We start from the raw sequence: 25,042 nt of genomic DNA on the forward strand, positions 1-25,042 counted from the left end.
CAGGAACCCCCTCATTGACTCCAGGCTACAGACCTCTCCTCTCTGGCCTCAACATACTTCCCTAACATTCTTGGTGGCGATTCCCCATCCTCCACTGGCATCTCCTTCCCTGGAGGTCCGGCAGGTGACAGGGGAGGGCAAGTTGACAAAGGGCCATGGTAGGGAGTGGCAAGGATTCAGGCCACCTGGAGAATGCTTGTCCCCGTGAGGGGCAGCCACCCCCCAGCCACAGGTAAGCGTAGTGGCAAGATGAGCCAAGGCTTCAAGTTACCAGACCTCCTGGGCTTTTCGGAGAACAGGATTTGCTTATGAAATCCCTGGATTTATTCAAGTTGGTCCCTAATTCACATTTGAAACACTCGGAGTGATTTGTTCATTCCTGTACTTCAGACTTTCCTCTGTCTGGGTCCCACCTCCTCTTCCAGAACCGTCTCCCACGGTGGCTGTCCTTCCTGCTCATGGCACGACCATACCATGCTCCAAGACGTGCCTTGTGCGTCACACCGACGCTGTTCCTCATGTTGTCCTCCGCCTCCCCTCTGATGTCCGTCCACATCCACCCTCATGAAGACCACCTCGCCGTCACCACTTAGCCCCGAGTCTGATGACTCTGTCCCTCTCTGCCTTGGTGCCTCTCCTGCGTGTTGTAGCTCTGTCCTTGCACGACGCACAGTCTGAACCGGGTGACCAGCTGTGTGTACGCCCCTGTCCTCGCTGGAGGGGAGACTCTGCGATACAGACACGGTCCTAGTCACAGACCCGGGATGTGTCCGATGCGGAGACACATTTCAGGAACTGTGACAGTCGGAAGTGAAAAACAGCACCGTGTGGGGCTGGGCATTTGGGATTCGGTGTCCCAGACCCACGGCACACGCAGGGTCTGCTTCCAGGACACACACCCAGTTTCTCCGGGGCCTCCAGCCCTCAGCCCCAGCCCAGCCACAGGACATGCTGCATCCCCATCTGCACGGCGGCCCTCACACGCTGCCCAGGCCTCATCATTAGTAACCCGGCGCACGTCTTGCTTTGTTGTTCCCCCCAGTTTATGGCCAAAAACATCTGTGTGAGAATGGGCCTTGCTGGAGTGTTTGGCCCTGCTCCCCGCCCCTCCTCCTGCTCCTGGAGTCTCGGTCCCCTCAGGGCTGTTTATGACTGATTGCCGTGGTCCAGGAGGGAGCAGGTGCAGGGCAATGGGAGCGCACATGAGTTCATGCAAGTCAATGAGCCTGCTTCTCCGTTCTGACCCGGAGGACAGAGGACGAGCAGAGCATGTGGGCCGGGGCAGCCAAGGCAGGACGTGGAACACGATAAAATGTGGCCTGGTTTTCCCGGAGGTGTGAGCCGGATGAGAAATGGTCCCCAGATATGGGTCTGAGAGGTCCCCTGACATCTGCGGCATGGCGGTCAGCGGTCTCCCTCTATGGAACCAGAGAGCCCTCAAGAAGCAGCAGCTTTGTCTCTTTGCACACGGGCCCAGTGTCATACTTTCCGCCGTTGTGTGAACTGCGGGGCCCTGGGTCCTGGCCGTTTGCACCGGCCTTGGTCTTCGAGACACTGGCATCTAGAAGGACACAGAGCTGTCCCTCCCCCACCCCGCCCTTCCCACCCCCGCCGTCAGCTCCCCTGCAGGGGTCCCTTTCACCCCTGGGTTTGGTTCACATTGAAATGAGAGAAAAGACAGTGCTGGTGCCAAGCGAAAGGCTTGATGGGCGCCGGGGGCCACCATTTCTTCTTGGTGGTGGTCTCTGGGTCCAGGAGCTACCAGCAGATGCTCTTATGCTAAGCAGTGTTCAGACCTTCCACTCAACAGGCTCTTTTCAAGTTCTTCCTGTGTGTTGAGCCCGGTACTAAACTCCGCAGGAGACAAAGGTGCCAGCCAAGGGTCCTCATCGCCAGTGCCTATAGTCCATTAGGGGAGAGAAACCGTAGGCATCCCTTCAAGTGCTCCAGGTCTTAGGACAAGAACTCAGGATGGGGAGGAGAGCATCTACAAGGACAGCAGACGTGGAGTTGGAAGCTCGTGTGTAGGTGCTGGCAGGGGTGCGGGCAAGCTGACTGCCTGATGGCAGGGAATGGGATAAGGGCAGAGTTTAAGCACATGAAAAATGCCCTGAGAAGTCTGCCTTGTCAAGCCCAGCCGGCCAGTGGCTTTGTGTCCTTGGGAACTGAGGGGACTTCTGCTTTGTGGGGTTCCCTGAATAGTCACACGAGCTTGTGGTCAGTGGAGTCGGCTGCTGAAAATGGGGGTCTCCTCCTTTTGGGCCAAGAGGCTGTTTCGTTGTTACCATGAAATCACAACCCAGTCATGGGCAGAGGAAGGATGCCAGTCCTTCCAGGAGTATCTGCTTTGGGACTCCAACGCTCTCAGTCCCTGGGACCGGGATGCTGAGGTCAAGGCAAGGCCCTGCAGCTTCCTCCTTAAGGAGACGGTCAGCTGCCCGGCTCTAGCTTCCATGACTTAGGCCTTGACACTGCCAGTTCTTTCTGCTTTAAGAGGAAGTTTTTCCCTCCCAGCAAACAATCCCCTGGTCTCCATAGTGAGAAGCTCTGTAACTTCACAGAGTCATACCCTTCCTATATGGGAGCTATGCACCTGCCTAGATGGTTTCAAGGCCAAGGCTCTAGTCACACAGTAAGAACTTTGCCAACTTCTTGTTGGAAGTTAGAAGTCATTAGCTCAAACAAGGGGAGACTCTTGTCTTTAGCCATGCCCCACTCCCTACACCCTCACACCCTCATAGTAAGTTCCTTGTCTTTTCTGAGCTAGTCTTTTTCCAGATGTTGAGGGGCTAACTTCTGGTAGGGGTAGGTGGGGATTCCTAATCATGACATTAGAGGGCTTGATTACTGTTTCAAAGATTCCTTACATGAGTTCCCACAAGGCCTAGGAGATTTATGGAGATCTGCTCTCCCTCCAATGCCCAGTTCTCACCACATGCCAAAGTCCTTGGGGAGGTTGGCAGATCAGGCGTGACTTGGACCCCAGGCCATGTGTCTAAGGAGTAGCTTCGTGATCCAAACAGCATTTGTGTTCCTTGGCTTAATGTCTCCCAGCCGGGCTAATAAAAAATCTACCCAAAGAGGAGCCTCATGGGTCCTGAACTAACTCACCCAGGACAACAGCTGTCAGGTCAGAGGAAGCTGATAGTCTATGCAGATTTCTTACTTCAAGCTAAGAATGTTCTAGATCTTGATTAGTTGCTTTTGTTATTTGTCGACTGCATACTTCTGCCCAAGCCCTCGGTGGGAGTGACTGACTGCACGGAGCATTCACATCAGAGGGAGGCAGGTGTGTTTTCAGAACAACCCCTCCTATCCTCAGGGAGGCGAGTGATGTTAGCTTAGGGTCTGTTCCTCTCATAGAGCTGTGAGTGGCCGAGACTCTGGGAGAGTCAGCATGCTGTCCTCATAGCATAAGCCAGAGGAGTCACGGACATCATCAGCCACCCCTCTCCACCTTCTTGCCATTTACTTTATTCTTCACCAGGTGCCCTTTCTCATCTGAGCGGCACTCCAATTCTGTTAAAATAGGACCATAGATTAAAAGAACCACAGGCCTGGGTTGGACCTTTCTTTGGAAGGAAAGCAAGGGATGATTGTCGAACCATGTGGGGCCTCAAATAAAAGGAGCTGTTCCTCATTTCTTTTCATAAAGAGCCAAAGTTTGTTTTCTGAGAGCACTCAGAGTTGGAGCCTGGTTGACCAGATGGTCTAATGGGCTCCATAATCTTACTTCCCTGACCTGGAAAAGAGCCTTTGATGTTCTCTCGCTCTTATTTTCCAGGCTCTCCTGGAAAGCAAGTTTACTCCCACCCTATCCAACCATACCTTTCATGACCTTGTGTGCACTTTAACCATCTTCCCCCTGGTCCTTCATCTTCTTGTCCCCAAGGCCCTAACTTCTCGAGCTCAGGAGATACTAGCAGGAAATGTTGAGCATATACCGCCAGCTTCACTACCGAGGCATGCCGAGCTCAAAGAGGCTAGGTTAGGAAGCATCTCTGCGGCCTGAAGCAAGGGATGCCTTCCTGTCACCGAGGCCTAACTGATTCCTCCTGGGTTTCTGGAAGTCCAGCTCCAAGGTGACATTGGCTGCTGCCTTCAGGGTCTGTGTCTTGTCCCTTCCTGGAGGATGATGCCAGGACCTGGGGTCCCCAGTTCACAGCAGCCTGACCTGGGGGAAGCAAGATGGAGGTGGCCTAGGCCGTGACTCTTAGGGAATCCATGTGAGCCCAGTCAGCTTCCCTTCGGGTGCCTGGCTTCCGTCCTCCAGCCTCTCTTCCACCCTGGCTTCAGGAAGTTCATTGCCCTGCTGCTCCAGGGGCCTTTGCAACAGGCCTTCAGCATAGAAGGGTTCTCCTCTGCTGCGGAGGTGGGGCTGAAGGCCCTGGGGCTTTGGGTCAGTATGAAACCAAAGTTTCTTCCAGAGGTGATCCCATGCCACCATCTAAAATATAATGATCACAACATGCACCTTTGAGTTTCCCCTGTGGTGGTGGTTAATGAGGAACCTTAACTCCTCTGTGGTGTCTGAGCCTCACAGAAGCCCTTCAAGTGCTGTTCATGTCTCTGCTGACTTGCTCTGTCCTTTCCCTGAATCTTCTCTCCACCCCTTCATTCCCCCTCTTCCACTCCACCCCTCTATCCGGAAAACCCCTCTGTACCTTTCAAGACCCAGCTGGAATGTGTGGCCACATCTTCTGTCTCCAGAACTACTGTAGGCATGAGCAGGGACCACCCCTTCTGTGGCCCCTCAGGGCTCTGCGCCCATGCTCTCCACAGGCCCTTACCATGCGCTGTTCCATGTGTGTGGCAGCTGTGCTCCAAAGATGGCCACCAACAATCCTGCCTCTTCCTGTACACACTTAGCCCTGCCCCTGCCAACAACTAGGAACTATGTCCTCTGTCCTGGAATTTTGGCTAGGCCCATGGCCACATTGATGAAATGACCCATCCCAGGAAGGGCACCTTCCGCTCCTTCTCTCTTGATACACTCTCTCTCTGTCAGGGAACTCTCTGGGATCCAGCCGCCATGCCTCGAGAAGCCCCGGCTATGGAGTGGGTCACATGTAGACCCTCAAGTTGACCATTGCTGTTCCACTCTCTGCTGCCAGCAAAGTGAACCAGTCATCGTGGACGCCCCCAGTCTGGCGCCCAGAGAACTGAAGACCCAACCAATATCACACGGAGCAAACGAGGGACAGGACTGAGCCCAGGCAACCCACACAATCATGGGAGATAATAGAACAATTGTTCATAGCCGCTACATTTGGGGTGAGCCATGGATAAGTGACATGAATGACTGAGACATTGTTTCTCTATCATCTACGAGATTGTAAACCTCGTGTGTATATCCCACACCCAAAACAGTGGTCTGGCTGAACGGTTAGAAGCTCAGAATTGATGGTCAAGGGGCCTGGGGTTGGATCCGTCTCCAGCCCTCACTGGTTATGAGGCTATTATCAGTCAGGTTTCAAGAGGGGCCACAGAGCCACAAAAATGATTATAGGACAAAGGGACTTATTATAGAGATTCAGCCTGAAACAAACATGAGCTGGTGAGAAGGATGTCTGGAAGGGGAGTCAGAAGATCAGAGTCACTGCCCCATCCTGGCTAAGGAGCCAGCCTGGACTTCCCAGAAAATCGAGCCGCCCCACACACCCGGCCCCTACTCTGATGGACAGGGCACACAGGCGGAGAGGTCTGTTGAAACTGCCACCTGTGTCTACCTACCAACTCTGGCTGAGAGTGTGGGGCCTCTCTTGGTCCGGGGAATCCAAAGCTGTGTGACAAGCCTGAGGAGAAGTCGAGGAGAACGAGAATGAGCTGGGACCTGCTAGAACCTTTGCTGTGGTCCAACACCACAGGCATCATGGCAGCCTTTTGAGATCAGTGGCCACTGCTGCCCTTCCGCCTTCCAAATCTCATACAGGCTGCTCTTCTGGTCAACTCGCTATGGCCCTCTAAGCTAGAGTTGTACAAGGAACGGAATTCAGCCTTCAGCAAATGGCTTTCCTCGAAGCCTTGGTTCCTTGTCAATAGAAGAGGGAAATGAATACTAACCAAATTCAGATTGCTGGAGAGATTAAATGAGAATTAGATGTATGGTTCGTTGTGTTCTAGATTCTCAATGCGTGCTCGTTGTGCTGCTTGCCATAGGAGAGCGCGTTCCTGCTCATGCTTGTTTGTCGGAGGAATGGATCTGAACTCTCTGGAGAGGCATGCAGGGGGGCAGGAAATACAGCATGGCCCAGAACTTCAAGGCCAAGCTGGAGCAGTCTGGACCTCTCCCAGGAAGCTTCCCTTTCAGTCTTTAGTGGCTCGAGGAAGGAGAAGGGGTAAGAAAGCAGGACCAAGGCAGCTTTCTGGTCCTCCTGGGGCTGCCCTGCAGGCTTTGCTCTCTCTACAATGGGACGTAGAGATGCGTCCTCCCTTGTACTGCCCCAAGCCTGCCCAGAGTTTCCGACATCCTGGCTACGGCGTGTTCGCAGCCCCTCCTCCCCGGGCATCTACCAGCAACGGAGGAGGTGGAGAACAGCTGTGGGTATGAAGGCAGACAATCCGCCTTCACCTGGGTCTGCACAAAGCTGGTGTTTGCCACACAGCAGGGAGTTATCTGGGTGGCTGGGAGATTGCGCAGAGTCACCAGGCCACAGAATACCTAAGGGAGAGAGCTCAGAGCGCCTTGGGCCGAGGATGGGGGGACATGGGGTGCTGGTGTTCCTTTTTATAGGGAAAAGAGAGGCCTCAGCTCAGTGGCCTCCCCTGGGTGGATCAGCTCCTCAGTTCCACTCTTAAACCCCTAGAGCCCACCCTTCATACAGGGCCAGTGCAATCTTTATTTAAAACATGAACCAGACCACGTTACTCCCCACGCCACTCTCCAGGGCATACAGGATAGGTCAGGTGCATCTTACGCTGTGGCCTGCAAAGCCCGTGTGAAGCAGCCTTACCTCCCACTCCCCCACCCCCTACCTCCTACTACGCTGCACAGTTTTGTGCACAGTTTCTGGCCCCTGAGCTCCCCGGCCCCCAGCCCAGAGCAGATTTAGCAAATGCAGGGCGATGTGGAAAATGAGCGCATAGGCCTGAGCTGCTGGCTGTGTCCTGTCTGCACCCCCCCTCTTTCTTTTTCCTCTGGCTCTATTGGAATGTTTGATTGTACGATGAAAATACAACACATGTAGGATGAAGGTGTATAACATAGGATTAGACACACGTGTATATCACAGGATGATGACCACAGGAGGTGAGTTAACACTTTTCTCCCTTCACACGACTGATTCTGCGTGACGTGGATTTACCATCTCCTCTCTCAACAACTCTGAACTAGAGAATGTGGCGTTGTTCATAATTATCACCATGCTGCCCATCAGAGCCCCAGAAGTTATTTATCTTATGGCCAGGAGTTTGTACCCTTTGAACCAACGTTCCCCTAGGTCCCCCGCCGCCAGCCCCTGGCAACCACCATTCGAGTCTTGATTTCTAGGAGTTTAGCTTTTCAGATTCTGCATATAAGTGCGATCATACTGTATTTGTCTGTCTCTGTCTGACTTACTTCACAGGGTGATGGTCTTCAGTTTCATCCATGTTGAAAATGGCAGGATTTGTTTCTTCCTTATGTCTGGGTAAATTCCACTGTAGACACACCACGTGTCCTGCACCCGTCCATCCACTGTATCCAGTCACTCATCGACGGACACTTGAATGGCTCTCACCTCTTGGCGAGTGTAAATAATGCTGCTGTGAAGAGTAGAAACCATCCTTCCAGGAGCGAGTGTGGGTATCTATTCGAGACGGGGTTTCTATTTCCTTTGGATATAGATCTAGAAGTGAGAATGCAAATTCAAACGGTACTTCAATTTTAAATTTTTTGAAGACCCCCCGCCCATACTGTTTCATGCGGCGGCTGTGCCAACCCACACGCCCAGCAAGGGGACCCTTTCCTGCACGGCCTCACCAGTACTCGTCGGCTCTTGTCTTCGTGACGACAGCCGCTCTGACAGGTGTGAGGGGGGAGCTCACTATGGTTTTGATTTGCATTTTCCTGACGAGGAGTGAGATCTAGCAGTTCTTCATTACCTGTCAGCCATCTGTATGTCTTCTGTGGAAGATCTATTCAGGTTCTCTGCTCATTTTTAGTCAGATTGGTGTGGGGTTTGTTTTGCTGTTCGCTTTGCATAAGTTCCTTGTATATTTTGCTGATGTAACCCCTTGTCAGGTAGATAGTTTATTTTCTCCCATTTAGGAGGTTGCCTTTTTCTTTTGCTGATTTCCTTTGGCAGAAGCCCCTTAATTGTTTCCAACCCCTTCCTTCTGAGCGAAGGGACCTGACCTTGGGGACGTCCGGTTCTCCACTATTCTCTGACTAGGTTTGACCAAACTCCCACTCACGCTTCCCAGTATCTAGAAGTTCTTAGAGGGGCTCATCCTGCCCATTCTCATTCATGATGCAGTGAGCGTTTGAGCGCTAGAGCCAGAAAGTGAGTGAGTCGGTCAGCATGAGGGAGAGGCAAAGCTGCCCTTGGCCTTGGCTGCCGCCAGGAGGGCCTCTCCCCGAGCCGCCTCCTGGGCTGTGGGACCTGGGCTGCAAGATCCGGGCAGCAGCTGCTTGTCCTCCCCGGGCCCCCTCCCAGGCCGGGACCCCGCATGGGCCGCAGTGTGACCTCCGCATGGCCTGATTGCTGCCAAGACTGCTTCTTGGCTGACCCTGAACCCTGCTGCCACCAGGGGCCTCTGGAAACATCTCGAGTCAGCCCCAAGGAGGGCAGCCTTACTGTTACAGGAGCAACAGGGGAGCAGGAAGGAAGCTGAGGAGGATGCTAGAGAGGGAAGGGCGGCTGAGCAACCTGTACGGCGGCGGAGGTGGGGGGGTAGATAGTGGTTCTGGGGAGCAGTTCAGAGCCAACAGGAGAGAGGGTGCTGGGGGGAGGTGAGGAAAGGGGACGCAGCCACCGAATGGAAGCTTCAGGAAGCAGCACTGTCCACACCCCACCAGTCCAGGCAGGAGGGGTCAACCAGGGGCCAAGGCTTCCAACCCCAGCGAGTCACTCAGGGACCTTGGCCAACTCACTTAGCCCATCTGAACTCCCATCCTCCCCTGGCAATGGCACCTACACTGGAAAGCCAGCACAGCACAGGTAACTGAGGCTGTGGGAGATCATCTGGGGAGCTGTGCTTTCTTTGCCCCTGGGGACATCCCCTTCCAGGCTGACTCCGGGGCGGCTCCGTGAGGAGCTCTGTCCAAAGGGACTGCCCCCGGGGGTGGTGCAGATGGAGGTCTGCTGAGCTCGTCCCCCTGGAACATTCTCCTTAGTACCCAACCACCGTGCCAGGAGCAAGTGTAGGCAGGTGTGCAGAGAGGCCCATGTGAAAGAGAGTCAAGATCCTGACCAACAACCATCCCCCCGGGCTCCCAGCCAGCAGCCAGCGGCACGCACCACCTGCCAGCCATGCGACCGAGCCCCCGTGAACACCATGTGAGGCCGAAGAAATGCCTAGGCAACCCACGGAGTCAGGAGAGAGGATATACGTGTCATGTCTAGGGCTGGGGAGGTTCGTTACAGAGCAAACACCCAAAAGTCGTCTCGTGGAATTGCAGCGAGACCAGCAAGTAGACAGCAGGCGCTCCATAAATGTCGCTGTTCTCGGTACCGGAGTCTGATCCTAACAAGCCATGAAGTGTGAACCCTTGCTGCTCTCCACACACAGACGCCAACAAGCAGCGGGCCTGAGAGTTGGAGGTTTGCAAAGCACTTGGAGTCTCAGACTCGACCCACATCACGAGGACACGAGCACCAATGGGATGACGGGCCAGGCCCAGTATGACCGAGCTCCTGCAGGGCTGAAACTCAGTCTCGCCGTTCCAAGCACAGCGCCATTTAACACAAGAACTTCCTCACAAGCGGCAACAACAGGTTTTGGAAAGAGAGACAACAGCACAGAGGTTTAGCAGTTCCCTAGAGAAAGCAGACCTGGGACCGCCTCCTCACCGTGTGGCCTGAAGCAAAATACTGAAGGGCAGCTTGGGTCCCACGTCTGGGAGACAGAGGTAATGCCCGTGGCCTGGCCTTCCTCCACCGAGGAATGCCGTGAGAATCCAATCAAAGAACAGGTGAGAAGGGGTGATGGTTTTTCCGCAGTTTCTGTAGAATTCTTTGACGGATTCTGGTTCCTTCTCAGCATTACAGCGGTCATGCATCTCTCACAGGACAATGTGGGGTGTACACTAGGCCTATATGCCATGCCCTCTGAGCGCTTAGACTCTGGAAACTTCCGACCTCTGCTGGTGGCTGGAGAAGGGTGCTGTTGGCCTCAGTCACCGACTGGGCCCGGTTCTGGCCCTGGGCCCTGAGCAGGAGGAGCGGTGGGAGGAGCGGTGGGAGGAGCGGTGGGAGGAGCGGTGGGAGGAGCGGTGGGAGGAGCGGTGGGAGGAGCGGTGGGAGGAGCGGTGGGAGGAGCGGTCCTTTGTTCCTCCTGATAACACCCCATTTGGACAGGTGCAGGCCATACCCCAGACTACTAACCCTTGACCTTGTTTTCTTCCGGTCAAGAAGAGGATGCACTGGCCCCGCCTCTCCCACCCTCGCTATTTTCTTTCCCCGTCGCAGTGGGAAGATTGCGGGGTTGTGTCCTGAAAAGCGAATGGGGCGCTCCTGGCCTGGTTGAAGGGCATTCTCCCACAGTGAAAACCCAAGGACATCTCCAGCCTCAGCATGTCTGCGTCAAGACCAAAGGGCACAAATGGATAGGCCTCGTGGCTATCTGGGGAAGGTGGCAGGAACCACAGAAAGAACCACGCCTCCTGCAGCATCCCCTCTACTTACCCTCTCCCAACACCAGAGCGCGGTCATCCAACTCAAACTCAAGAACCGGACTCGGCTGCGAAGTCATGAACAGGTTCACAGAACACATTCGGAATCGGCCGGGATCTGAGTCACGATCCCACCTTGCGTTCCGTTGTCTCTAGTTCCCCAGTCTGTAGCCACTTTTGCGATCTTGTCTCTTGTGACCTTGACAGTGGCCAGTGAGTTCGTAAAAATGTCTCTGACCCCGAGGCTGTCTCCAGTTTGCTCGTGATTAGACTAAGGTTGTGCGTTTGAGGCAAACACCAGACGGTACTTTTCTCGGGGGGGGGCAGGGGGGCGCATGAGATCAGTCCGTCTCAGGCCGGGTGATGGGAACCTAAGTCCCCTGGCTAAGGTGTCTGCTACAAAGCCACCACTTTCCCTCTGTAATTACTGTCGTATGGGGAGAGACCGTGAGGATCTACAGATTGTCTGTTTCTCATCATGGACGTTCTACGCACTGATACCCATCAGGGAGCCTTACCTGTAGCAATGACTATAGCGTTTGCCAGATGGTGATTTGTTCTTCCCAACATTTCTTCCACATTTACTCATTGGAATGCTACCGTAAGGACGCAATGCCTGCTCTCCTATGCACACGTTCGATTATTTCTTTATCCCAAGATGAACTTGAGGGTGTAACTTGACTCTGCGGGTTATCACCCTTTCCTCTCGGTTTCTCTGTTGCTCGAATCGCTCAGGCTTTGATGTCTGGGCGCTCCGAGGGTTGGCCCCCACTGTGCTTTCACCTGCCACATGGGAGCGTGTGGCAGACGTCCTGGTGTCATTGCTTGGGGGTGGGACCTGGCTTTCCGATGTTCTCGCTGCTCTCCAGGCGGTCCTACCGTGCCGCCTGGGTTGAGACCCGCTGATGGAGGGCGACCTCATCCACCGAGGAGGAAGCTACGGCTCCGAGCAGGGAGAGCACTTGCTCAGAGTTAAGCCGTTGAGTCGGGGGGCCCTGGGGACCACAGGCCTGGATTTCCCCACTCCTCCCTGGCAGCCAAATCCCATGCCAGAGCTATCAGACGTTCTGGACGATGGTGCTTATAGCCAGGGACCCCATCTGTCCTTTCAGAGAGTCCATGGGGTCACAGCAGTTACTCCCTGTCGGCCCTCCCCGCCCCCCCACCCGGTTGGGTGCCATCTCGGAGCAGCTCTAAGATGCTCTTCACCTCTCTCGCTCCCCCTCTTGCCCACACACGCAAGTGTGCCACAGGGCTTCCCAGAGACTACACGACAGGGGCTATTCAACAAGCTGACTACAGCCGCAGATGGGTCAGTCTTCTGTGAGGCCGGGCATGAAAGAGATTTGAACAAAACAAAACAAAAAAATTCGAACAATAAAACAACACTGCACTTCTCATTAATTTCTGTTTTGGAAACTATAGCTATCTGTCATAAGAAATGCACTATATGGGTTTATCGCGTTAACGAATGAATACGGAAACATCTTAAGTATCTGTCACAGTAACTATTGATAGAGCTCATACAAAGGACTTTGGGCTTATCAGTAATTTTTGAGTATAAAGAGGCCCCAGAACCAAAATGGTGTTTGAGAGTATTCTAGAAATGGTTTTCTACTTTTCTAGAATATTCCAGTCCCATGGGATATAACATTAAGGAAAAAAAAAAAAAAAAAAGGCCTACCCTCTACCACCGTCAAATTCTCTAAGGACTGGTGGGTTATCAAAGCGCTCTCTCATACCCTGCCTCACCATGGTGTCAGCGACAAGGGCCCTTCTCTGTGACTTCCACAGCTTACCAGAACACCCACAAGCAAAGGGCAGCACACCTTACATGTTGTGAAAATGATGGAGATTTCAAAAGTAAAGGACAATTTTATGTTTATGAAAAATAGTAGATAACTAAAATACCTGCTAACGAGTTAGTCTTTGTGATGCAGATGGAATTCTTGCGTTGTGGCTGGACCACCGGGAGAACGGAGACATCCGGCTAGAAGCCCGAGCGAGTCCTCCTTTATCGCCCGTCCTCTAGCAGGTGGAAGCAACGGGCACTGGGGAGCATGTGGTGTCTTAGCCCCAAGTTTTCAAGAGGCAGTGATCCCAGTGTAGACCACACGGGGGTTCTTAGTGGATTTGGGGAGGAAGTGGTGTTGGAGCACCGGGTGTGTGTTGGTGCAGAGATCCAGCCCCTGCCTTCAGGCACATGTGGTGTCCAGGGAGACGGAAGGGGTGAGGTTCTCAGAGCGGCAGGGCTGCAGAGACCCTCCGTGAGGGAAGGCGCTCACGTCTCAGCTGGGACTTTCTGCAGGGCCTCAGGCCTGGGAGAGCAGGCCTTCTGGGTCTCCTGGCTGTGCATGAAAACCACCCAGGGAAGCTTAACCCAGCACTGATGCCCATGCCAGGCCCATGCTGGAGAGGACTGGCTGCCTGTAGTTTTTTAAAAAGCATTGGGGGCGCCTGGGTGGCTCAGTGAGTTAAAGCCTCTGCCTTTGGCTCAGGTCATGATCCCAGGTTCCTGGGATCGAGCCCCGCATTGGGTTCTCTGCTTGGCGGGGAGCCTGTTTCCTCCTCTCTCTCTGCCTGCCTTTCTGCCTACTTGTGATCTCTTTCTGTCAAATAAATAAATAAAAATCTTTTTAAAAAAATGCATCTGGTGCTTTCTGTGTGCAGCCAGGCCCAAGGACCATGATTCGGATTTTCCTGGGTTTGCTTATGGCCTCCAGCAAGGACTGGCCGCATCATTCACAGGGCCCAGTGCAAACGGAAAATGTGAGGCCCCTTGTTCAGAAAACTATGAAGAGCTTCCAGATGGTGACAGCAGAGCAGCAAACCAAGTTTGGGACCCTCCCGAGACCAGGAGGCCCTGCAGATTCCCTGGGCGTACGCCTACAAAGCCACACCTGTCTCTGCCTGTTACTGCCCTAACCACTTCCTCAGAGGGACCCAGAGCTGACTTGCCCTCCTTGGTGACAGTCCCTGAGAAGAATCCAGGGCTAGCTCTCCAAGGCAGCTGGTCCTCCAGTTCCGTGTAGCCTCAGAACAAATGAAGTCATCTCCGAAGCCGGAGGCAGGCAGAGGAGCACGGGCTCTGTGTTCGCCCACTCTCCTTCTCAGAATGACCTCAGTCTTCCTCCAAGCCCCATGTGTGCCGGCATCTGGCTGCAGGCCCAGCCACGCAGCTGTCACTGTGCGCTCACACCCTCTGAGCAGTCCGGCCCCGGCCTCGGCCCCCTCCCTGGACCCGCTCCCTGGAACCGAGTCTGCTGCGGATTTCCCGGCAAGGGCCGGCCACCGATGGCTATGTCCCAGAGTGCAGAGACGGAGAGGAGATGGGCTCTTTTTCTAGCAGGATGGAGAATTCCCAGTGTGGGCCGTGGCTGTCATTTCACCCCAGTTTCTGGAAACGGAACCACCGGCTGCCGTGGGAATCCGCTCCTTAGCCCCAGGCGGTGGACGGAGCGCTCACAGCGCTGGAGCTTTCCGTTGGCCGGCTGTGCTCAGGGAGCCTCTGGTCCTGTCTGTGCCCAAACTCTGGCACCAGGGACAGGGCCAGGCCTGGGATAGGGATGCCTTCTCTTATTTACCCTCTTCATTTTTATCTGGTTGGCTTCACACCTGGAAGGCGGTGCTTCATAAACAGTGGTTTTGGGAAAGGAAAGAAAGCAAACCTGCATGTGGTCAGGAAGGCAAAGAAGAAAGCTTATTTATCTTGGCTCCCTCCCCAGTCCTAAGCCTGGGCTCTACATCCAGTAAGTAGTTAATAAATATTGACTGAATTAAATCACCTCATAAATCATCCCAGATTTCCGGAACATCTAAGACCAAATGCTCATTGTTTGGAGGAGGGCACTGGGGCCTCGAGGGTGGACGCAAGCTGAACAGTCTGAGCTCGAAGAAGGCGGATGCGCTCATTTCAGGCACCTGGGGAGCTTTGGCATCTCCTAATTTTCAGTCTGCACACCTGATTAAATCCCGTTTCGGGGGCGGGGCCCAGCTACAGGTATTAAAGCTGCAGGGACCATCCAGGTAATCTGGTTGGAGATCCCTGGTGGCAGAGGCAGAGGCTATGCCTGGGGACCCCACCAGAGGGAGCACTGTCTGTGCACCGGCATGCCCCAGGGAGCAGGGGTGCCTGGGAGGCCCCTGCAGGGGGATTTCCAGGGAACATTATCAGGTGGACATCTTGAGGCAGAAGAGCAGGTATACTAGTGCACGTTCATCTCGTGTCTACCTGGCGTTTTGCTGGAAAGCCCAGGACAGGCTGAGGGGCAGCAACTTGCCCTGGGACCAGCCCTGACCCTTAGAGTAGGGGATCTGCTGAGAACCCCACTGCTGTGAAGAGGCTTGTACTACATCGGGCCCCTGCATGACTCGTGCTGCCTTCCTCCAGCTAGTCAGGGGAGCTGAGACATGGATGGATTTCTTGAGGTGGCTTGTCTAGCAGCCATTTCTTTTAATAGCCTATTATTCAAAGTGGACATAATTTAGAGAGACCAGAATGATGCACCCTCATGCACTCATGCACCCATCACGAGATCGATGACCATCCTCTCGGGGCTCTGCTGATCCATTCATCATTAACTCATTCCTATTTTCAGTTCAAATTGACAATGATGGGGATTTTAGTTCAATTTAAAATTTTTAAAAAAGACTTTATTTATTTATTTGACAGACAGAGATCACAAGTAGGCAGAGAGGCAGGCAGAGAGAGAGAGAGAGGAGGAAGCAGATTCCCTGCTGGGCAGAGAGCCCAGTTTGAGGCTTGATCCCAGGATCCTGAGATCATGACCTGAGCCACCCAGACACCCCTAAAATTTTTATATTTATATATATTTTTTCTTTTACAATGAAAACCTTGGTTCCTAACAACATCATAATTATTTGTACGATTTATTTTACAATAAATGCAATAACTTCAGGAAATAGGTATCATTACTACCAATACGACAACAAAAACAATCTGAGATTTTTTTTTATAATTCTTTTTGTCCTTCAGACATATGCCATTAAGGATATACCCTATTACCTGAAGTAATTCCTCTCTGCAAAATGAATCCACAAACTCAATATGCTATATTCATTTGCTTCATGTTCCTTTTGACTTCTAGAAATTGCTTTCTTATTTTTTTATTTAATTTTATAATTATGTAAGACATCAACTTGGTTCCCAAGTCAAGCATACCGTATAAAATAAGATTTAGTCGAAGAAGTCTAGGGTCTACCGTAGTCCTACGCATCGTGTTCCTGCTCTCCTTCTGTACATTGCCATTTTACTTCCATGATTTATATTTTAAAATTATTTAGTAACTTGTTTTTAATGTCAGCATACGTGTATGTATCTGTGTGGCCTCACCTTCTTCGATTAAAATCAGCATAACTGTATGCATTGATCTCTACCTTTCTTTTTTCACTTAACATACTGTTCTAGAGAAAAGTCCCCTGCCAGTGTCTGTTGATGTTCATCATGGTGTCCTATAGCTCCTAAGAACTCAGTCATGTCATCACATTCGACTCAGTCATTCCCTACTGTGGGCATCTAGGTTGTTTCCAGTATTTTATTCTTACAAGGGAGCCGCCATGAAGAGTTTTGTGCGTGCATCTTACCATTCCTCTTGGCCAGTATTTTGGGGATCAATTTCTCAAAGTGGGATTGTGGGACAAGGGTAAGTGCGTGATCATTATGTTAGACATTGGGAAAGTTTCCTCCATAGGTGTAGTTGGAAGAAGATAAGAGCAACTGAACATCTTCCTGATGATGTTATTAAGTTTCTCCTTGGAAGAGTTAACATGCTAAGCTATTTTGGTAAATCATATCCTCAATCAAAATGACTTGACTCTTGCTAAAAAAAAAAAAAAAAAAAAAAAAAAGGAGGTGGACAGGTTTGCATTTCAATTTTTTTGTTGTTATTTTAAGTTTGTAAATTTGTGCACCCAGCTTTAGTTTAGAACAGGATCCTTTCGGAATGACTTCCGAGGAATCACCAGTCAGAATTTATTGTGCAAGAAGAATGGTTAAGGTGATGGGCTAAAGCTGTTTGGGATAAGAGAAATGTGAAGCATCCTTATCTTGGCTTTCCAGAAGCTTACACTCCTGCTGAGGTGATCAGGCTGAGAAATAATGTAACATAAGATAGGCTGTAATGTAGTCAAGTGTGAGTTGCTGAGAAATGTCTCTGTGGCGGGAGGACATGTCAAGCTAGACTGATTGGGGAACACTGCAGAGAAGTGGGATCTGACTAGTCGTGGGCTGGGGACAGAAGCCCCTCTCCCATGAGAGGGCTCTGTGCAAAGCTGGGAGGGGGTGAGGCGCCCGTGACATGTGGGCAACCTGGTTCATTCTTGTGAAAAGGTTGACACCTGAGGACCTGCTGGCTGGGTTGGGAGGAATTGGGAGAGGCTGTTTGGCATTCTGCTGGAAGCCACTGGGGGCTGTGAGGAGCAGGTTCTGTGGTCAAACGGGCTTGGGTGCTCTGAGGGGGACGTGAGGAGAACTTGGAACAGAGAGAGTGGGTTGCAGGTCCTCAGACTTGCCCGATCTAATGCACCAGGAAGGAAGGGCATGCATGGAGGCAGGTGCGGGAGGGGTGAGTCACTGCAGGTGAGGGGCAGAGCCGAGAGACAGAGGGATGGCAGAGCTGCAGGCGGATACTTCAGCGGATCTTGATGGAAGGAAAACGTCGACACTGTCTTGCTTGCGTCTGGATACTCTGAGTGGAAGTAGTGACTGGAGAATTCAGATGGACCTGCTGTTGATGAGATGGTCTATGCACCGCCATGGAGAACACCAGGGTTCCCAAATACCCCCTAGGGTTGATGAAGAAGGGTCCCACAGGGCAGGGCTTGGAGCCCTGTCTGGAAACCATGTGGGAGCTTTCACAGTTGAGGTGGACATCCCACCGTCCAGCATCATTTCATCCTATTCTCTGTAACAGTCCTCTTCAAATCTGTCCCTTCTCGACACAGGTCCTGGGGACCAGGGACCAAATTCCATCCCTGCTCCAGGAGGCGGCCAACAACCCACATTAAAAAAAAAAAAAAAAAAAAAAAAAAGAAATTCCACCAGCCTCCTGGTCTGGTTTTTGAAGCCAGCCCTCATGGCCTGGGTGCCTCAGGCCTTATGTGCCCCCTTTCCAGAAAATGACATTGTGGGCTCCCCTCAGAGTGAATCTTTCTAGCAAAGTGCTTGTAGATTCTGAAGACAGAGTGGGGAGCATGGGATAGGTTCTGCAGGGGAGGAAAGATAATTTCCCTCTACTCTTCTGAGTTCTTGATTGAGATTCTGGTAATAAAAGATTAACAAGAGGAAGACAATCAGAAATGTATTAACATATATCTGCCACGTATACGTAGAGGTACAGCCAAGGAAAAATGAGTAACTTCCAGAGGTGGCTCAGAATTCAGGACTAGAGAACACCTTCTCTGGGAAGGTGGAGGCGGTGGGAGGACTCTTAGGGGAGAGTAAATGACTTCGAGGAAAGATGAACTGGCCCTTGGAAGAATGGCTGGGAAGCATAATGCTTTGTGAGCACCTTTATCTGGGGGTGGTGGTCATTTTTGTCCTCTCTCCTATGACAGGAGTCTATCCTTGCTGGTTGATTCAACTCCCAGGGAAGGGATTTATGGCCACTGAGTCCTTTTCTTTTCTTTTTTTTTTTTTTTTTTAATTTTTAAAAAATTTGAAGTCAATTAATTAAAATATAATGTATTACTGGTTTCAGAGGTACAGGTCTGTGATTCATCAGTCTTCTGTAACACCCAGTGCTCATTAAATCACATGCCCTCCTTACTGTCCATCACCCAGTTACCCCAGCCCTCCACCTCTCTCCCCTCCAGGAACCCCTCAGTTTGTTTACTATGATTAAGAGTCTCTTATGCTTTGTCTCCCTCTCTGGTTTCGCCTTGTTTTTTCTCTTCTCCCACTATGATCCTCTGCTTTGTTTCTTAAATTCCACATATCAGTGAGATCGTATGCTAATTGTCTTTCTCTGATTGGTTTATTTTGCTCAGCATAATATGACCAGTGAGTCTTTTTGGAGAACTGGTCATCAGGCAGATGAGGACAGTTCACAGAAAGCCTTTCCCTCCAACTGCTGCTTTTCAAGTGCCTACAGTTCAAAGCCGTCAATATACCAAAGTGGCCTATTTGGGGTGGCACGTGCTTAACTAGTCATATTTTGGGGAGGCATATTCTGCTACCCTTCAGTTCCATGACTTTCAAGTGCATGTGTGTGGGTTTGCTAAGCACATTTTCATGCATTTGTCAAGCTTTGTTACAAGATTTGCTTTCACGGTTACATACTCCCTGACAGTGATGGGGGATGCACAGTCCCATTTACCTCTTGCAGCTGGTGGTGCTGGTATTGGGCATTACAACCCCACACGTGTGAGACCAAATTGCCCTCAGGGTTTAATTGACAGAAATGGAAGAAAACCAAGTTCTGATGAATTCACTGAGTCCTGAATTCAACTGTGGACCTGACTTTTCCAGTTCAGGAAGCAGTGTATTCCCTTTTTGTGGGGGCATTTGTCTTTTTTTTTTTTTTTAAACATCTGTGAGAGATTCCTAACTGATGAGCTCTTCCTTGATGCTACATACCGTAAGGCTGGAACAAGGTGGGAAAACACAGTAGTACTCAGTCATTCCGGCAGAACCAGAAACAGGATACATGGGCGAACTTGATCTGATTCATTCCACTTTATTCTGGATGTAAATTACAGGTAACACAACTCGTAAACATACTAGTGGACATTGAAAACTAAGGCCATTCTGTGAGTTATTTTTAAAACTTGTTTTGTACATAATCTTTTAAAAAATAAATTACCCAAACCAAGATTCTCTTCTGAAATAAAAGCTTAAGGTTGGTACGAGACAACTTCTGGGCCATCTCCAATCTGAAGCTCATTGCGTGACAACACCGTGTTTGTTTGCTACATCATAAATAATAGCTCTAAGGCAAAGGCTACCTCAGCATCAAGCTCTCCTCTCCAGATGTCCCCAACAAAATAGTGTTTACCACAGTGACCAGTGTTTACAAACTATTTTCCTCCCAGTGAGTAGCAAAAAGAGACTATTACCTAAGAAACACATTGTAGAATTCTCAGAACAAGAAAAAGAACGGGACCCAAAACTAAGGCACTGAAAGCACGTTATTTATATAAAGAAATGTAAACAATTTAATACCAACAGGCTCCCTCCATTAGAGTCTCTATTACAAAAGTGCACAGGGGCATCGCAGTCAGGCCGAGAGCCTGCAGGCCGGGTGCAATGGGTATGTCACCCCTTCTGCAGAATTCGCAGATTTCTGGCCACCAAAGTCCAGCTCCCAGTGTGGTGCTGAGAAGTAACTAATGTTAAAGTGACACAAGCGGAAGCTGGTATTTCTCCCTAATCTGTGTGTTAGTGTTACAAACAAGGAAGGGTTTTACCAGGAGTTTGAAATTATGGGCTGTTTTAACATTTTCTTCTGGTCTTTTACCACATTCGTCTACTGGTTTGTATAGTGACTTTGGCCTCTTATCAGAGCTTTCTGGTGGTAAAACCTGGGACCTCTTCAGCACCCTTCCTCGTAGTTTACTATTTTAAGTATAATGGTTCATGTTCCATACAAAGCACATTTGCTTTGTTTAAAACGTTCAGAATGGTAAAGAGCGAACAGTTGGACAGACAGTACTGTAAACGTTTCATAGCCCACTACTAAGTTGATCTTCAAAGGACAGAAAGAGCTTTCAGTGGGAAGAGGGCGGCTAGACTGAGTCCAGAGTGATGAGGTGGGAAGGGGCGGAGGGCTCCTTCCTGAGGCCGATCACAACACTGAAGTTAAATTAATTTTTACTTGACATTTTTTAACCAATTTACAAAGCTCTAAGTTCCAAATCATTCACTATTTCTTTAAATTCTTTCTCTTAAAAAAGCCAAACATGTAGGAACAAAGAATTACAACTTTATAAGAAGCCTTACTGCGAAAACACAAGACCCCAAAAAACAAAACCAGAAAACAAAACAGAAAGAAGCAACTTCTTTCTCTTTGAAGTTATCGTTTCTGATTCAGAGAGCAGGCACGATGTCTGTACTCCCCAGTTTGGGTGCGTATGAATTTTGGGTAGTAAAACAAAGTTTGCATTATCTTAAACAGGTCTTTTATGATCCAAAGAAAACATTTTCTTAAAGAGGAAAGGAAAGAGCTTTCCTCTTGTCCAGGTTTCACTCCATCCTCTAAAGGTTACACCACCAACAAGGAGCCGGGGAGCTGGAGGGCGCGCTGCTGGGTGGGCTATGGTACAAACATGCGTGGGGGCAGAAGAGAGCTCTTCTCTTGCCCAGGACAAATGCAGGGCTAACTGTAAAACTGTGTTTCCAAATATAATCAAGAGGAGGTCTAAGAGAAAACTAAATTAGAAACCTCTTTTATTAGAACCAAAAAAAAAAAAAGGTTAAAAAAGAAAAACACCTTAAAAACCACGGGATTAAACAGCTGGGTCTGGAGCAGATGTGCACAGTAAGTAATTAGCCGCTCCAGGCAGGAAGGAAAAGGGCCTGGGGGGTGTGGTTAAATATAGGCTGGTGCGTGCATGCACTCCTCGGTCCCCCTGCAGTAAAAGTGATGTCAGCGGTGTTCTGCAAGCAACCCGGCCCTTTTTCTCGGTAAGTTCGGCTCACAATGTGCTTGCATGTTTCCATTGTTGGGTACAAGTCTCTGCTGAGCAAACACGGGCTGTGGTTAAGGAGAAGGCATGCATGCCAAAAGGGTACATAAAGCAGTAGCGTTTGAGGCCCGTGGGAGGCAGGAGGAAAGCCGGCAGGTCTGCGAGCAGCTCGATTTCTCACCGCCTCACGTTTGCTGCTGCTCTGACCAGCGTCCCTATCCTATGACAAAAACAGTTGGGCCAGCCCCAGCAGGGTGGAGACAGGGACCACGCATCCCTTCTGCCTCAGGAGACTGGTGCTGTTGGTTTGCTGGAATTCCCATGGACTCCAAGCGCCAGCAGTATTTAGGCAAACGACTGGTCAAAAGTGGATTTAAATTGTAGTACTCAAACAGGCAGCTTGGGACTAAAAAATGAGAGCGAGAGCCCTCATTATCATTAAAAAGGGCTTCATTTTACTGTTATCAAAAATCCATCAGGGCTGCGAGGGAGGAACTGAGGCTGAGCCCTGACCACCCGGGCTGCAGATGCCAGATACCCGTGCACGTACAGAAAATACAGTATCCTTTCTTTCTGGGGCTGGATTAAAGAACTATTTCAACAGACACAACTTCAAGAGTTTCTGACCCCAGTGACAGACCCTTCCATGCATTCCTTTAGAAAGGTAAGTGACTCGATGTCACGCAGAAAAAGCTACCCCTGCCGATGAGCGTCAAGGAAACCAGCTCGGAGCACGCAGGAGTAAGAAGAACGGAACAACTGAACGGTCTTCGTTCCTATCTGTACAAATCCAAACTAAGGTTTCCAAGCGGAGAGCCTGTGGTTGCTCCCTGAGAAATGTCCAGGTCTTACTATCCATGGGAAGAAAGGGCACAGGCGGTCTTCTGATGTCTAGGTAAGTGCGAGGCTAAATGTCAAGGTTTTATGAATAATGAAGGGCTTCCCAGCAAAATGGATGGTTGGTTGAAGGATGTGGGGTTTCTGTTTTCTGGCCTTAGGAAAGGATGCAGTGGTTTGACTGGCACAGAAATGAGCCGGGGGGACAGTGCTGGGGGAGGGAACCCAGAGGAAGGGCTCTCACCTCCAGTGTCAAGTGCCAGCCCTTGTTCTGAGCCCCGCATCTGCCTCTTGTCTCTGGAATTTGTTAGGAAATACGATTGGGCCTGTAGGAAAATCTTGTGTGTCCCTTGTCTCTTAACAGCCTGGTGGCTGCTCTAGGGACACTCTGGCCCAAGTTATTTTATAGCAATCGCTCCCTGCTAGGTGTATTGAAATTACATTCAGAGAGTTAAAAAAAAAAGTGTGTAGCAACATTTTCCCTCAAAACTAAGTGCAAAGTATCTTTAACAAATAAGGATGGTAGTAGAAATATTTGACATAGTCATGCAAAAACGCATCTCTGTGTAGAAAGGCTTGACACATTTCCAAAATATCCCCTTGGTCATTAACACTGTGAACCTTATGATCTCACTCCTGTTTCTTTACATTTAAATGTGGCTGTTTGTGAAAAAACCGGTAACATGCAAGTTCAACCATCTCCAGTCCGCCAAATAGTCTCTCTAGCAGCACAAAGAGAACCATGGTGATGATAAAATACCACCGAACAGGACTGTACAGATATATGAGGAGGCACATTGCAGGGCTGAACAGGGTCCAGTAAAGTATGGAGAGCAATTTGAGCACAAGGACCCTGAACTCAGACTTGCAAGGTGGAATTACAGTCTGTCCCGTAAACTGAAAATTCTTCTGCCCTTGATAGAAGGCACGAAGCCTCTCTTCCTTTTCCTCCCAGCGCCGGTGGCACCAGAGCTGCAGGTCCTCCCTGGACACGGGGAGGGCATCTACCGGGTAGCGGTGCACATGGAAGTGAATCTCCTTGGGGAAGTCCCCGAGGACGAGATGCTTCTCGGTCTGAGGAATGTTGTGAGGGTACGCCACCGTGATGTCGTGGACCGCGTCGAGGTTCTTACCTAGGTTTTGGAAAAGATAAAAAATACAGACTGAGTAACGATCAATGCGGGGCAGTAAGGCGGATTCAAACGACAAGGCAGAACCAAAACCAGGGGAAAAAATCACAACAGAGTGAGCCACGGTGAACAAGCAAGGGCTATACAGACCGGTGGTCCTAGACTTTTGGGTCAGATTTACCAGTCATTTTTAGTTTTTTTATTTGCTGCTAATCACCACAAAGACCTTCAGAAAGAAATTATCTTCACTCATGGAGACAGTAACCTGTAAACAGTAAACAGGTTTGAGATAGAAATAATTTTTTTCATTTACATTCATTTTCATCAACATGGTTTCAGAGGTAGAGTTTAGATTTGTCAGTCGCATGCAACACCCGGTGCTCTTTCCACCAAGTGCCCTCCTTAATGCCCATCACCCTCCTCCCTGCCAGCAACCCTCAGTATATTCCCTAGAGTCAAGAGTCTCTTATGGTTCGCCTCCCTCTCTGTTTCTATTTTTTCTCTCCCATTCTTCATTCCATATATTAACAGAATCATATGATATTGGTCTTTCTCTGACTTATTTCACTTAGCATAACACCCTCTAGTTCCAGCCACGTTGTTGCAAAAGGCAAGATTTCGTTCTTTTTGATGGCAGAGTAATATTTCATTGTATGTATATACCACATCTTCTTTATCCATTCATCTGTCGATGGGCATCTGGGTTCATTCCATAGTTTGGCTGCTGTGGACACTGCTGCTATAAACACTGGAGTATATGTGCTTCTTCGAATCACTATGCATCCTTTAGATAAGTCCCTAGTAGTGCATCTGCTGGGGCGCAGGGTAGTTCTATTTTTAACTTTCTGGGGAACCTCCAAACTGTTTTCCAGAGTAACTGTAACAGTTTGCATATCCACCAAAAGCACAAGAGGGTTCCCCTTTCTCTGCATCCTCGCCAATGTCTGTTGTTTCCTTAGTTAATTTTAGCTATTCCGACTGGCGTGAGGTGGCATCTCATTGTGGTTTTGATTTGTATTTCCCTGATGCTGAGTGATGTTGAACATTTTTTTTTTTTTAATGTGTCTGGTGGTCATTTGTATGTCTTCTTTGGAGAAATGTCTGTTCATGCCTTCTGCCTATTTCTTGCTGGATATTTTTTGGTTTTGGGTGTTGAGTTTGGTAAGTTCTTTAAAGATTTTGGATGTTAACCTTTTATCTGATAAGACATTTGCAAATATCTTCTCTCATTCTGTTGCTTGTCTCTTAGTTTTGTCGACTATTTCCTTTGCTGTACAAAAGCTTTTTATCTTGATGAAGTCCCAATAGTTCATTTTTGCTTTTGTTTTCCTTGTCTTTGAAGATGTGTCTACTAAGAGGTTGCTGTGGTTGAAGTTGTCACAGAGATTGTTGCCTGTGTTTTTCCCTAGGATTCTGATGGATTTCTGTCTCACATTTAGGTCTTTCACCCACTTTGGGTTTATTTTTGTGTGTGGTGTAAGGAAAGGGTCCGGTTTCATTCTTCTGCATGTGGCTGTCCAATTTTCCCAACACCATTTGTTGAAGAGACTGTCTTTTTTTCCATCGGACATTCTTTCCTGCTTTGTCGAAGATTAGTTGACCATAGAGTTAAGGGTCC

The 25,042-nt window shown here is 50.0% G+C and overlaps 1 protein-coding gene across 3 annotated transcripts in view; it reads right to left on the minus strand.

Annotated features, from left to right (window-relative positions):
* Positions 1 to 19,493: 19,493 nt before the first annotated feature.
* The window catches only part of LCLAT1 (lysocardiolipin acyltransferase 1), a 180,824-nt gene continuing 175,275 nt past the window's right edge, over positions 19,494 to 25,042 (minus strand). For all 3 annotated transcript variants that reach the window (XM_059188701.1, XM_059188700.1, XM_059188702.1), the window contains one exon: positions 19,494 to 23,427. In XM_059188701.1, coding sequence (XP_059044684.1) covers positions 22,925 to 23,427 — 503 coding nt within the window. In that variant the 3' untranslated portion in view covers positions 19,494 to 22,924. The remainder of the gene's footprint in view (positions 23,428 to 25,042) is intronic.

Source organism: Mustela lutreola, chromosome 9 (assembly GCF_030435805.1).
Source record: "Mustela lutreola isolate mMusLut2 chromosome 9, mMusLut2.pri, whole genome shotgun sequence".
Lineage (NCBI taxonomy): Eukaryota > Metazoa > Chordata > Mammalia > Carnivora > Mustelidae > Mustela > Mustela lutreola.